Source organism: Rhineura floridana, chromosome 2, assembly GCF_030035675.1.
Source record: "Rhineura floridana isolate rRhiFlo1 chromosome 2, rRhiFlo1.hap2, whole genome shotgun sequence".
Taxonomy (NCBI): Eukaryota; Metazoa; Chordata; class Lepidosauria; order Squamata; family Rhineuridae; genus Rhineura; species Rhineura floridana.
The window spans coordinates 103,368,801-103,382,656 of record NC_084481.1 but is presented as its reverse complement, the minus strand read 5'-3'; the positions used below and the strand labels follow the sequence as shown (position 1 = coordinate 103,382,656).

General features: G+C 43.6%; 1 protein-coding gene across 5 annotated transcripts in view; it reads right to left on the bottom strand.

Moving 5' to 3' along the window:
- Positions 1–13,856, bottom strand: part of PKP3 (plakophilin 3) — a 92,014-nt gene that overhangs the window by 18,904 nt on the left and 59,254 nt on the right. For all 5 annotated transcript variants that reach the window (XM_061609893.1, XM_061609892.1, XM_061609894.1 and 2 more), the window contains 4 exons: positions 5,404–5,492; positions 4,217–4,953; positions 3,062–3,185; positions 2,385–2,589 (listed from right to left, as the gene is read on the bottom strand). In XM_061609893.1, coding sequence (XP_061465877.1) covers positions 2,385–2,589; positions 3,062–3,185; positions 4,217–4,953; positions 5,404–5,492 — 1,155 coding nt within the window. The remainder of the gene's footprint in view (positions 1–2,384; positions 2,590–3,061; positions 3,186–4,216; positions 4,954–5,403; positions 5,493–13,856) is intronic.

The following is a 13,856-nucleotide window of genomic DNA, read 5'->3' as shown; positions in this document are numbered from 1 at the left end:
TCAGCTAAAACCACTTTCACAGACTCCACCACGCTGGTAATAAGTGTTATTGCACATTGCATCATAGCCATACCCATTAGCCCTGGTATTAGATGAGACAATCAGAGCCCGTTGGGCAGGATTAGGTAGGCCATTTTGTAAAAGAAGCAAATGTACTCTCTCCTCTGCTGGATCTCTCTCTTCAGTGCACCGCTTGTTAATGGACAGGCATTTCAATCTCAGCTCAGAGAGCATTTCAAGAAGCTGGGAGTTGCTACTTTTTATTTGCAGGTCAGGGCAGCTTCAAGCTATTTGTGAAATGAGAAGCAAGGCAATATTTGGGACATTTGCGGGTGGGGAGAGTGGCTAGTTTTGAAGGTGAACGTAAGAGAGGGGGCAGCATAGAGGAAAGCTCTGAATGAGACTGTGTAGTGTGTAGTGCAAAGGATGACACAGGTGCAAACAAGGTGGTCCATGGGCCATACTAGATGCATCAATGCAATTCACATGCATGTTGGATGCTCTGTTTCTGGTGTAAAGAGCAGCTTAAGGATGGGGGGAGAGTTATTTGCTCCATAGCAATGAGGTGCTCCCCAACCCATTTAGGTCCTTCACAGCTGCTATTTCTGTTTTTAAAAATACACATTAATGGAATTCACACGATTAACCCTGAATTTAGCTTTGCCCTTTGTGGGTAAGGAAGAGGGCTAAAATGGTGGGAGCTACTAGTTTCAGCTCTGCCAACAACCTGCCTGGTGATTTCCGGTACATCACTGCCCTTCCCTCAGTGCCTAATCTCCATCTCTTTTCTTGTGCTTCTCTTGATCTGTTTAGGATCTCCAGTGCTGTCACACTTCAGTTTAAACACATATTAGCACTCGTACAGATTACTCTGAAAAAGCCTGGCTATAATTATTAATATACACACACACAAACCACTGTGAAGTAGACCAATTAATGGTAGCAGCTACTACATGCCATTTTTTGGCCTGGTGATAGAGTTACCAAGTTACAAAACGAAGATTCCTTCTGTCACTTTTAAGTTTGTCACTGAGTGGGACAATGAGACAGCTGCAGCATCTTCCCCTGCTTCTCCTAGCAGCTTTCTCCCCACCTGTTTGTTTGCCCCTTTCTTACCTGCTGTGCAGAAACCTGGAGAAGCCACACCTCCAGATGCAGCTGCCAATTAATGACGGGAGGAAGGATTTACCTGCCTCAGGAATCCTCTTCCTACTTCATGCTCCTCCCCCCAGTCTCAGCACCTAGGAAACTGGTGAAGGGCCACAGCTCAAGGATGGGGAAATTGCTTTGTACACAGAAGGTCCCAGGTTCAATCCGCAGGAAGAGCTGGGAATGTCCCCTGCCTGAAACCTCAGAGAGCTATTCCCAGTTAGGCTGTGAGCACACTAGTTGCCTACAGCAAAGCATTTCCATTGGCCACACCTGGAGGGAGAACAGGTTGATCTGCCAATCAACTGCGAAATCTCTTTGAAGCAAATTTTATAAAAATGCACTCAAGTTGTTCCCACCAGGTTTTACAGTTCAAAAGGGGCAGGGTTTGACTAGAGCTGTGTGCCCCCATTTTCAGAAGAGAGAGGTGGAGATGCACCGGAACCAGCAGAATAGTGAATGTGGACTACACTGAGCTAGATGGTGCAAAGGTCTGATGTGGCATAAGGCAACTTCCTAGGTTTCTATGAATTACAGAGAGATATTTGGGTTTATTGACTGTTTTTTTTATGACCGATTTGCTTTAGTATTGTATTGATTTCACTATATTTTACTTTGAATTGCCTTAGTCGCTACTGGCTGTATGCAAATATAGAAAATACAATAAATAATTCCATGGTCTTGTAGTTTCTGGGTCTGGTGCATGCATTAATAACCCTGTCCTTTTTGAACATAGGAGTGAGAGCCAGGCTGCCTTGAGGATGCCACCAAAAACAGCTTTCCCAAGACATGTTGTCTCCCTCCTGCTCAAACATCTGACCACTACTCACAAGGATCAGGGCCAACATGTTTTGCGTTTCCCCTCTCCTACTCGTTGTAGCCAAACCCACGGAATGCAGACAGGCAGAATTCAAGTCGCTGCAAGTGCTCCTGGATGCGACAGTGCAGCAGCGGCTGGCTTTTCATAGGGAAACTATTTTTGGCTGCACCTTTGTGGCAAACATAACTTGTAGCCTGCTCTACCTTTGCTAGAGTCACCCTATGACTAACTGCATATCTTTTTAGGCTTTTCTGAATCAGAGACTGTGAAACTGTGGGTGTTCACAGAGTGATGACTTCTCAGTTCCACCAATATACCCCCGCTCCTTTTGTCTTTCCCTGTTTCCAAAGCGGGACAGAGCTTGCTGTCCCTAAACCATCTGCTCCATAACTTGCCCAATGCAAAGTTCTCTCACCTGTGACATTCTTGCGCAATTCATCATCTTGTTCACGCAAAGTGTGCATCAGCTCATAGATTCCATTTTCTTCTACCAGCATCAGCTTATTTTCGGCATTGTCATAGATGAGGTTGCGCATGGCTCCAGTGGCATGGCGCTGCACCTCTTGGTTGGAGTTGTTGAAGAGCTTCACTAGTTTGGGCACAGCTTGGAGGCTGCGGGCCTGTCACGAAAGAGAGAGAGAGTTGTAAGAGAGAAACAAGAAAGCAGATCCCTGTGAGGCACTCCCCAATCTCTAGTATGTCACCCCACCAAAGGCAGCCTACCCTTCTTCTCATCCCAGATAACCTCTCCACCCCCAACAGAAAGAAACCAACTCATTAAAGTTGTCATTACTGAGTAATGCTGCCGCCTTTCAAATGAGACACATCAATGACTGGGGCTGTATACACACCATACATTTAAAGCATATGATGTCCCCCAAAGAATCCTGGGAACTGTAGTTTGTTAAGGGTGTTGGGAACTGTATTTCTGTGAAGGGGAAACTACAGTTTCCAGGATTCTTGAGGAAAAGTCATGTGCTTTAAATGTATGGCATATATGCAGCCTAAACCTGCAACAAATGTTTGTTCCCCGACAAATAGGCTCACGCCTTGGGTACAGCACATCTTGGGATCTGCCCTCTTCTGCCTCACCTGCTTCTTGGCATCATTGTCGCTATAGCATTTGTGCTGGATGTAGGCAGCTCCAAGCACCTGTAAGTTGGGGTCACTGGCCATCAGGTATTTCACCGCAGAGGGAAGATCAATGTCATCAAACCTGAAAACCAAGGTCTAGTCAGAGAGGATATTAAGCAATTTCCATTCTTTTCCTCATTTACAAAGAGCTCTAATAAAGTCCCTCTGAATGCTGTGTTTTAAAATAATCCAAACCTCTCTTAAGCAAATCTGCATATCCTTTTTTATCCAGTTTGCAGATTTGAGGTATGAAAAGAATTGTGGAGGGGGACCAAAATTATTTTGTTAAAAATTGGGAAGGCAGATGAAGAAAAGCGTTTGGAAATTAGGATTAGATGGTCAATGAGAAGACAGCAGACATTCAAGAAGGATAGGGGATCCTGCACAGTAGTAAAGCACACTTCACAACAACTGCAAACCTTGTTCTGCCTTGCTCTGTTTTCTGAACCTTTGCTATTCAGTTCTCCAATTTCTATGCCTTTCTTCTCTAACCATGATGGCTAGAAACATGCTTTGTTTTTCAAAATTACGAGACGAGATTCTCAGAATGCAAAATACCAGAATGGATTCCATATTCTGTGCTTTCACAGTGGTTATGCAGAATACAGAGTACATCATAGTATTCTATACTTCACCCCAAAGGGAATTACAGGAAGAATTTATAGACAAGTATATTTATTAACCAGACCCATATGTCAACACCTGACTAGCCATAACCAAGTCGATAGAGGCTGCCACGTTGGTTCTGACTTCAGGATGTTGTAGTCATAGCATCCTATCATGAAGTTGGGGAATCTTGGGGATTGCAGAGCATAAGCCCTATTGTCGCCCTTTCAGCATTATCAGTTGTACTTTGCTGTTAGAGCAAATGCATGACCCAGAGAAGGATATTTCCCTGCTGCACTGAGCGGCATTAAACAACAAGTGAGGATCAGCCACCTCAAACACCAGACTAATTTTACAAAATGTACCAAGGCTGGAGGAACACTATGCTAAAAACCAGAAGCTCCATGTCCCTAATGGAGAAAAATCTTCCTGTTCCTCTTTCTTCAAGCCACTTTAGTTGGGAATAGAACACTGCCACATCCCACAAGTTCATCACAGCACACTCACCCGCCAGAGAAGGACTGCTGAGACATCAGTGTGTTTTGACCATCATACATGTCAATGGCGCGCAGATCTTGCAAATGGTGGTTGGATTCAGCTAAGCTGCGCACAGAGGGGGCACGGGAACTACGTTCCATCACTCCTGCATAGGAGTTTCCACTCCCTCCCTGAGAGGCCTGGACACCGCTAAAGGAGCCAGTGCTAAAGCGAGAACGGTTGTTGCTCTGGAAACGCTGCAAGGTACGCATGGCTGGTGCACGGATGACAGTCCTGTTTTGGGGTGCCTCCACACCATCCATCCAGTCGATGGGCCCTTTCACGCCAGCATTAGAGCCAGCACTCATCTGCCTTTCAAATGCGTAGGATCTGCTGAAACCACCACCTCCCCTGTTTTTGTAGAGAGTTGCCTGGGCCAATGGATCCAGCTGCTCCGACACAATGCTGTAGTGGTCCTCCACACCCCCAGGACTGACTGGCCCATCTGCCAGGCGCAGGGAGTGCAGGGACATGGTGTCATAGTTCTGATGTGCCCGGTAGTTCCGCTCATGATAAGATCTGGGGCGGGAGGCAGTGTTGGCAGATTGAGACAGGGTGTAATTTGTGCCATAAGCTGGGCCCTTTGGCCCAACACCATTGCTGATGGAGGCCACTCTCTGGTTGGGTCTAAGGTCCACTGCTGAGCGAGAAGACCAGCCAGTAGATTTCACAGTGCTGTATCCTTTCTGGGCTGGTGGGTGGTACAGCTACAACAGCAGGAAAAAAGGGAATGTATATTTTCAAAAGGAAATTGGCTCTTTCATCAAATGAAATATCACACTGTATTTGGTTTGCCCTGCAAATGTCACCCCCCCATGCACACACACCAATGCCAGCTGTAATATCAAATGGGGTCTTTTCACACCATCCCTTTATTTGTCATTGACAGGCACCGTCCTCAGTGAATCTGCTCTCAACAATATCCATGCTGCTGTGCACGGAAACTTACAAAACTGGCATAGCTACCATTGACACCAACACTGGGATATTTTAATGACAAAACCACTGCAAGACTGCATAGTACCATGGGGACCAGTTTTATGAAAGCAGAGAGGGCAACAATGGAAAGCAGATTCTTTTAAACACTGGTGGTAATCATCATTATCCAGAAATTAGCAATGAATAGGTGACAGAAACCACTAGGTTTTTGAACTTACAGAGCTTTTGGGGGCTGTGCCATTTGTTTGGGATTTGGAGCTGAAGTGCTTCTGCTGAGTGCTGTATTGGCCATTAGAGGAGTTTCCACCTGCAAGACAAGAATATATGGAACAGTTAGTTACAAATGTATTGCTTTGTTTGGCAAACTCAGCAGTTGGGGCAGCAGGACAGCAACTGGTTGAAGTTGACTAAACTCAAAAGGAGAAATACAATCTGCATGAAAATATCAGACGTTACTCTTCAAACTCTAGGAAAAGAGATATGGATTCTGGATCCGTGGCTGACCTCAGTTTCTACCTTAATCAAAGCAAATGTCTAGGCTTCAGTTATTCCCATGCCATGGTTCCCAGTTTATACTGTCAACCAGTTTATACTGTTACATAGTTGGCTGATCTAGCCTAATATTGTCTCCTTGGACTGGAAACAGTTCCCTGGGGCCCCACGCACAGTCCTTTCTCAGCCCTGCAAAATGAGATACCACAGACTAACCTCTGGGTTTCAGGACTCCAGAGTCCGGCAGTGACCAGGATACCAAGTCAGAGACTATAGCATCACTAGCTAAGGAGCCAAATCAGGTTCCTAGCTCTGAGCCTGATGCTGGTGACGAGGGAACCACTAAAGCCAAGGGTGGTAGGCAGGAGCCTGCTGACCCAGAAGATACCACACCAGAGCCTGTAGAACCAGAGCCAAGATCTTCCACAGGGACCATGGAACAGAGCACCTCCCACACTAGCTTGCCAGCCTAACAGCACAAAGTGCACATCAGATAGGTGGCCATGGAGAGTAGGAGAAGTGCCCGTCTTCAGGCCTGCACTATATAGGGCCTAGCCTTACCTAGGATTTTATTTACCTTCAGTGCCTTGTAACAACTTATCAAGTGATATCACCTCTTTAGTTCTACTCTGGCTGAGGAACAGCTGCTTACATATCTGGATGACCTTACCTTTTTTCTCACCTACCTAGACCTTTGCCAAGTGACTTTATATGCACCTATTTGTTCTTTCCTGGCTGCCTTTTGGATAAGATCGTTGGCTCACCTAACTACCGTCCTTTAAAGGACCTTACCCTCACAAATGGAATTTAATCCAAATTCCATTCCTCCCAATACCCAGTGTGCAGGGACACTCTAGTTACTTAGAAGTTGGAAAGATGCTCTGCAGTTACTCAGGGGCACTTTTGTCTATCCTTACTTCATATGTTTCAGAGCTGAGCCCTGTCAATGAAAATAGATCCTGGGAATGAACCTAGGCAGTAACTAAATCCTAGCACTACTTCAGCTTCAGCAGGGCCAGCGCCAGGGAATGACCAGGTTGGGCCCCAGCTGAGGGGCCCTACAGCCCAGAGGGACCCCTGAAGGGCCCCTCCTTAGGGTGGGAGGGTAGTGCTCCCATTCCGCCGTAGTGTCAGCTCCCGACCCTGCCAGAGATTGTGGAGAGGGAGCTCTCAGGCACCATCCCCCCAATACAGTCAGTGTGGGCTTCAATAAAGGCATACGCACACCCCACCTACCTCTCCCATCCCTGTGAATGATATGTGCACTGTGTGTACATACCTGTCATCAACCAAGATGGGGCTGCCCTATGGGGCTGACGCCCCTCCCACCATCCTGGTTGATGTCAGGCATGTGTGCACACCATTCACAGGATCAGAGAGGTAGGTGGGATGCACAGGCAGGCTTATTAGTCCTGTGCTGCCTGAATGGGGGGGGGGCTATGCCATCACGGGTCCAGGGCAGGCTGATGCCCAAGGGCCGGCTGATGCCCAGGGGCCCAGTCATGCCTGGCGCTGGCCCTGAGCTTGAGTTTTAAAAATGGCTGAGTAGCACCATACTATTTATTGCTTAATAGTTCCTGGATATGAATGGTCCTGTTCATTCAGTCTAAAATTACATTGGCCTCCTTTTCACTCCACTGTGTGACACTGTTGATCCAGTTTGTTATCTATTATAGCCCTTAAATGCTTGTTGTCACCATTACTGCCTAGCCAATTATCCAATATCTTGTCAAGGGTCTCTGACCTGAACCTAATTTTTAAAGCTATCCCTCATTGCCCTTGCAACGTCCCTGTTTTCTGCCATATGCTCCTAGTTATTTGAATTTGTCTATAACTATGCCTTATGACTCCAATAGGCCAATGCAGCGTGTGCCAAAACAATAGCAAAAAGTTTGCAAGCATTTCAAAGTGAAATGTGGTTTCTGGAGAAAAAATTATCGTTAAGAGAAGGTCCTTTATTTTGGAACATTCTTGTTTCCCTCAAGATGACTGGCTGGCTCTTTGAACTTGTCAACTCTTCCAAAGACAACTTCACCCTGTTCAAAGGCTCAAAGCTTTTTGTAAAGAATACAACAGCATAATAGCTGCCTTGCTGGTTCAGATCAAAGGTCTAGCAAGTCCATCATTCCGCCTCTGAGTGTGGACAGCCAGGTGTCTCTGATAAACTTATGAGACAGGAAAAAAATTGCAATAATCACACCCTTCAGTTTGTTGCCAAATTCACTTAGGCAAGGTAGACTGCCTCAAAACATGGGGGCTCTGTATTGATACTGTGGGTAACAGCTATAAAAATGAGCTAAGGTTGGGCTTACATACATACATGGCAATTAATGCCATAGGTTAATGAACCACTGTGAAGAAGTAGATCTTTCTTCATCCCAGACCAAATACCATGCTACTTCTCTGAAAAACTTAATGTCCTGTTCTTATGGGACAGGGTAGACAGTTTCTCTTCACATTGTTCATGATTTTATAAGTCCCCTCTTAGTTATCTCTTTTTTCTAAACCAAGTAAAGTATTGTTTTATTTTTATAGGATTACTGACTTTTCCAATTATCTCTCTCATGTCTTTGATTGACCCTCATTTAAAAGCTTCTGACGTACAGTTTAAATTCACAAGGATGACATATGAGTTATCCTCCACCTTACGTTACTGCATTTGGCTATTCCCTTTCCTGTCATCCATTTATTTATGGTAGTTTCCTGATGCTCTTTTAATCAGATTGTACTATCCTGCTCTTCCACATTCCACCTACGCATGAATTCTTGGAACACACTGTACTGGGATCTGGCATGGTGCCTTGTGGGTAATGGCATCTTCATTCACTTTCTGAGGAGAAACTAGAAATGGCTACACACATTATGGAAAGGTTATATATTCTTCCATCATGATAAAAAATTAGAAGTGTGACAATTATTAAAGGTGCCCTTGTTCAGATGTGTATGCCTCCTTAGGATACAAAGTAGAAGGGAAAACAAAGTGGCAGGGAATTGTATTGTATTTGCATTAGTCAGAGGCCCAGTTGGGACATAACCCTAAACCAAACCATGACTTAGTGTGAACAAGCAAACCTGCAGGTTCCCAGAGAGAAGACGATGGCCGCTTATGCTCCTCCTCCAGTCCTGCTGCTGCCACCACACTGATGTGAGCTAAGCCATGGGAAACCATAGAACAAGCCTTAGCTACAGCTCATGGCTTGTCTTTAGTGATAAGCCATGAGCAGATTTGGACATAGCACGAAGCCAAATCATGGCTTAGCTCACAGCAGCACTGCAGCAAGACTGAAGCAGAAGCAAAGCAGCTGTAATCTGCACTGTAGGAAACAGCATGTTTGCTCTTTCACCCTTGCCATGGTTTGGTTTAGCGTTGCATGCAAACCAGGTCAGAGTGTGGAGACACAATAGCCGTAACTAGAGCAGGGACAGTCAATATGGTGCCCTCCAGATGTTGTTGGGCTCCTGCTCCCACCATCCCCAACCATTGGCCATGCTGGCTAGGGCTAATGGGAGTCCAACAACTTCTGGAGGTCATCACATTGGCTGCCCTTGCATGGTAAACAGGATTCCTGAGAGCACCATCACCCATTCCACAAATTGACCCGAATTCTACCAATCACAGTGAATCCCAACACTCACATCTGCTTCACGCAAGATAATTTCCTACACAGAGACAACTTTTGTGGACATCTGTGTGTACATGGAAGGAAATGAGCATGTATGTGATTATCTGACATGGCTTTCCTACACTGAAATAATATCTGTGTGGGGGAATTGTTCATGTGTGAAATGGTGTTTAGTTCTCCTCCATTCACAAGGGCTTTTTTGTGCTGGATGATCTCCCGGTTGCATCCCACACAGTCCCTGATCATAGTCCACAGCATGGGTGGAAGAAATTGTAAGCCCAGCATGTTAGCAGTGCTATCAGCATTGAACAAGTAGCTTGCATGCCCAAATCTGCAGTGTTAGTACAAAAAACCTCCAAAGCAAAGGAACTTGCTTCCCCAGGCCAAAAAGGCACTGTACATTCATAATTTACAACTAAAGCGACAAAACAGCAGTGTGGGAAGTTGCTGCAGAGTTGCCCTCTCACTTTCTTATCTGCAAGATGCTTGGTTTTCTTCTTGCTAGCTGCATTGATTCTCTTTTCTGACAAATTGATTTGCAAGAAAACCCCAGATAGGGACTTGCTACTGGCTGTTAATAGCCTTCAGATCCTTGCTCTGCCTCTGTTAACCTTCTCCGTTCCCTTTTCCCTGACAGCCTTCCATTTTGTATAAATATTAGAACACTTGTTAAATGGCTGCTTAACAAAGGCCCTTTTTAGAAAGCTGTAACCTGGCATAATTCCTGGAGAGCTGAAGGGAGTTGACCAGCTATCAGTGCAGCCAGAATGCTACTGAGTGATTGTATTTCAGAAGCTGCAGAGTCATCGGTAGAGACCTGAGCCAAAATCCAGCAAGTAGAATGTTTTCGGTGGGCTCAGATTTAGTTCAGAGCCAATGTTTAATGTTTTATCTCAAAACCACCCGACTCCTTTTGTCACTGTGGGGGAGGATGTGCGCACAGCAGTTTTCTATATCTATTTTATAGGAATCTGTAGAAGATAACACATCTTAGAAGCAGTGTAAAACATGCTTTATCACTTAACATGAATGAACAAAACACTCTTTAGACTGATGTTCAAACTAGCTGAAGTCACAAATCTTAGCCCCTATGGGTGAGCTTACACTGGCAGTTTACTGATGGTGTAATATATGAAAACTACTATGAGATATGGCCCTATGACTGAAAACATGGTGCATCCCCCAGAAACAGCACTCTGCTGCTGTTCTTTTCAAAAAGCTTTCAAACTAGTGAACAGTCTGATCCTAAGACATCTTGTGCTAGTACTTTTAAGGGCTTGACATAAAGCATGCTAACTAAGCAGCCACACTAATGCAACATCAAGTTACACTGACACTGCAAATATGCTAGTGCACAAGTTTGGCAAAGAAGTATTATTTAATGTTTGAAAACAGCACTATGGTATTATTGTTAAAAGATATATTGTAATTCAAAACATTAAAAGAGAACCTATAAAAATGGTTACCAGACAAAGTTCCAGAAGAACTCCTATTCTGCCTCCCCTCCTGCCCGCCAGGATCCATGGCAGTCATTTTATGATTTCCTAACAATTCCAAATGTGCCCACTGGCCCAAAAAGGTTGGCAACCTCTGGCTTAACCCCTTTTTAAACAACTCCATTTTCATATGTTAATCTCTTGTTACCCTTTCTCTTTGTTTTCTACCCCGCTTTCAAGTTTCACTTGTAAATTGAACTCTGACACATACAAACAAGACAGCAAGCAGTTTGTGTTTGCTGCATGGGTGAAATGATAATCTGGACAATCTCCTCAGTCGCAGAGTAGCTGCTAGAATGGAACTACCAAAAACAAGGGGAGAAACAGAAGGAATATTTGGAATCCTGCTCCATTAAAAGGTGATCCTCTGGACAGTATTTGAAGATTTGGTGCCAAATCATATAGCATAGAAACACCAAGAAATTTAAGGACTTAAGCATAATTAAGGAAGCAACTAAGCCTATCTTGTGTCATGATATTAGTCATCAAGAAAAAAGGGGGGAATGCATCTGTGTAGATTAAAAAAAAAACTAAATAAAACTTTAGTCAGGCAAAAGTATGTAGTTCCACCACTAAAGGACCTTCTCTCAAAAGTCTCAAGAACCAAAGTATTTTTCAAATTGGATACTTCAAGTGGTTTCTGGCAAATGCCGTTGTTAAGTCAGAGTATGAAACTTACTACATTTATTACACTTCTGGGGAGATTTTGCTTTCAGCGCTTACCATTTATTGCACATGTGCCAGAGATTTTTCAAAAGATGATGACAGAACTCCTCAGAAACATAAAATAAATAATTGTCTTCATGAATGACATTCTAATACATAGCACATCAATGGAAGATTATGACAAAACACTGGCCATTGTTAGGATTAGGAACCATGAACCTGAACTCAAGCTAAAGAAAGAAGGAGAAATGCATTTTTGTCAAGGTGAACTAGAGTTCTTTGGACAGTATTACACATCATGGAACAAAGCCATGCCCATAGGAGATAAATGCCATTACATTGTGAGAACATTGATATTTGCATGACATCTCAAAACAGAAACACCACTGTATCTCAGCAGAGACACAACTACTACACCTATGATTGAAATCCACCACTTCTTGGTTTTGTGGACCAGATCAGTAGACTGCCTGTAGAAAGATAAGGGACATGACCTCCAATGCCCCAGTCTGATAGTTTTAGGATGCCACAAGCCCACAACAGTTACCACTGATGCAAAAAGCTACAGACTAGGTGGAGGGTTACTATGACTGCATGTTTCAGAATGTATGTCAGTCACATTCTGCTTTCGAACTCTTACCAGAACAGGAAAACGTTATGCAAAAATTGAAAAGGAGTTTCTTGCTAGCATTTGGGCATGCAAACCCTTTTATAGAATGCTATGTGATTTATCATCTTTCAGATTCACAGACTGCAAACCCTTCATGACTTGATTACTTGACTAAAGAAAAAGATTCAAACTGGTAACCAAATATATTCAAAGAGAACAACTGATCACAGCACGTACCTTGTCACAAAGTCCCACAAGAGTCAGAGTTTATATCAAACATGAAGGAGAAAAGACACGGCAGATTCCATTTCTTGTACACACAAAAAAGAAACACTCTTTGAAATACTTAACAGAAACCAATAACATCTTCCTATCACTGAGAAGGTACAATCGCCAAAAGCAAACTCTTTCTGGGCGTTGTAGGACTAACAGCAGTGTTCCTGTCAGACTATTACTAACTCCATCTGAATTATCTGAAAGCTGTCAAGGTAAGTGAATGAAGACCTGAGCTATCAGTGGTTCCACAGTGCTGATATATAGGTTTCTTTAAATTGAAAAAGGGGTGGTGGTGGATAGTGCCATTATACAGTTTGGTCACTAGGAGGCATTAGACATGGTTAATTCTGGAGGGAGTTTCCTGTGTCCCATTCTCATTGGGGAGACAACAATGTTCTTGTCTAGCTGCCTGATTGGCATGTCCTCTAAGCCTTGCATGATGTGATAACAAATCTATTTAGAGTAATTATTGGGGCAGGATGAAAATAAAGCAAAACAGTTGCCATAGGAGTGAAAAAAAGATTGCACAGACAAACCTTGCATGTGTCTGTGTTATGTCAATGAATCCACTGCTTAGAAACATATGATGTCAACACTAAAAGAATATGTGAACCTTTGTATGAGTCTACCACAATAAATACACTCTTGATTTTTTTCTCCTCTGAAGGATATTGTTCCATTACTGTAAAATGCAACTAAGGGGAGGGATCTCTGTTCATACTTCAAGATTAGGAAACTAGTTCTATCTTAGCAGACTCTTTCAACTTACTAAGCTAAACAAGTTAAGCTTTATAGAGGAAATGTACTGCAGGGTTAAAATTCCTCCCATTTTACTGGGCAGCTGCATGTGTAGTTATCAAATATGATTCCAAGTTAAAAGAATAAGCATTTCGATGCTGTTTGCCAAACATCCTAACAACATAGGAGGTTGATTTTCCAGCAGTGGAGGAGACACAAACCATGCTCAAAACCACAGATGAAACTGCCTATCTGAACATTTCTCATATAGTATCTCCAGAGGGAGATACAGATTTCCTTCCTTATCTGTGACTGCCTTAGCTTTGCAGTTACTTATTAGCCCATGGGAATGGTTTTGAGCAGGAATGTGAACCCTGTGGCCCTCAGCTCTCATCAACCCCAGCCAGCATGGCCAACGATCAGGAATGATGAGAACTGGAGTCCAAGAACTTCTGAAGGGTCACAGCTTCCCTATCCCTAGTTTATGGGTCATTAAAATAGACTAGCTTTGATACTCCTCCATTGAAACACAGTGCAAAACTGCCCCTTATTAAAAGCAGCCGGATCATACTACCAGAATAGGATGTCATGCAACCTAGAACTAGCCTCTTTGGATGCAAAATGTTGCACTGAATCTGGCTTTTTATCTCAAACCACACTTGGGAAACATATTATTGTATGGAAAGTGCAATGTATGTGTTATCCCTCAGTAACTACCATATCATTTCAGATTTACATTAATATTTTTATTTGTTACACTTGCATCTCAT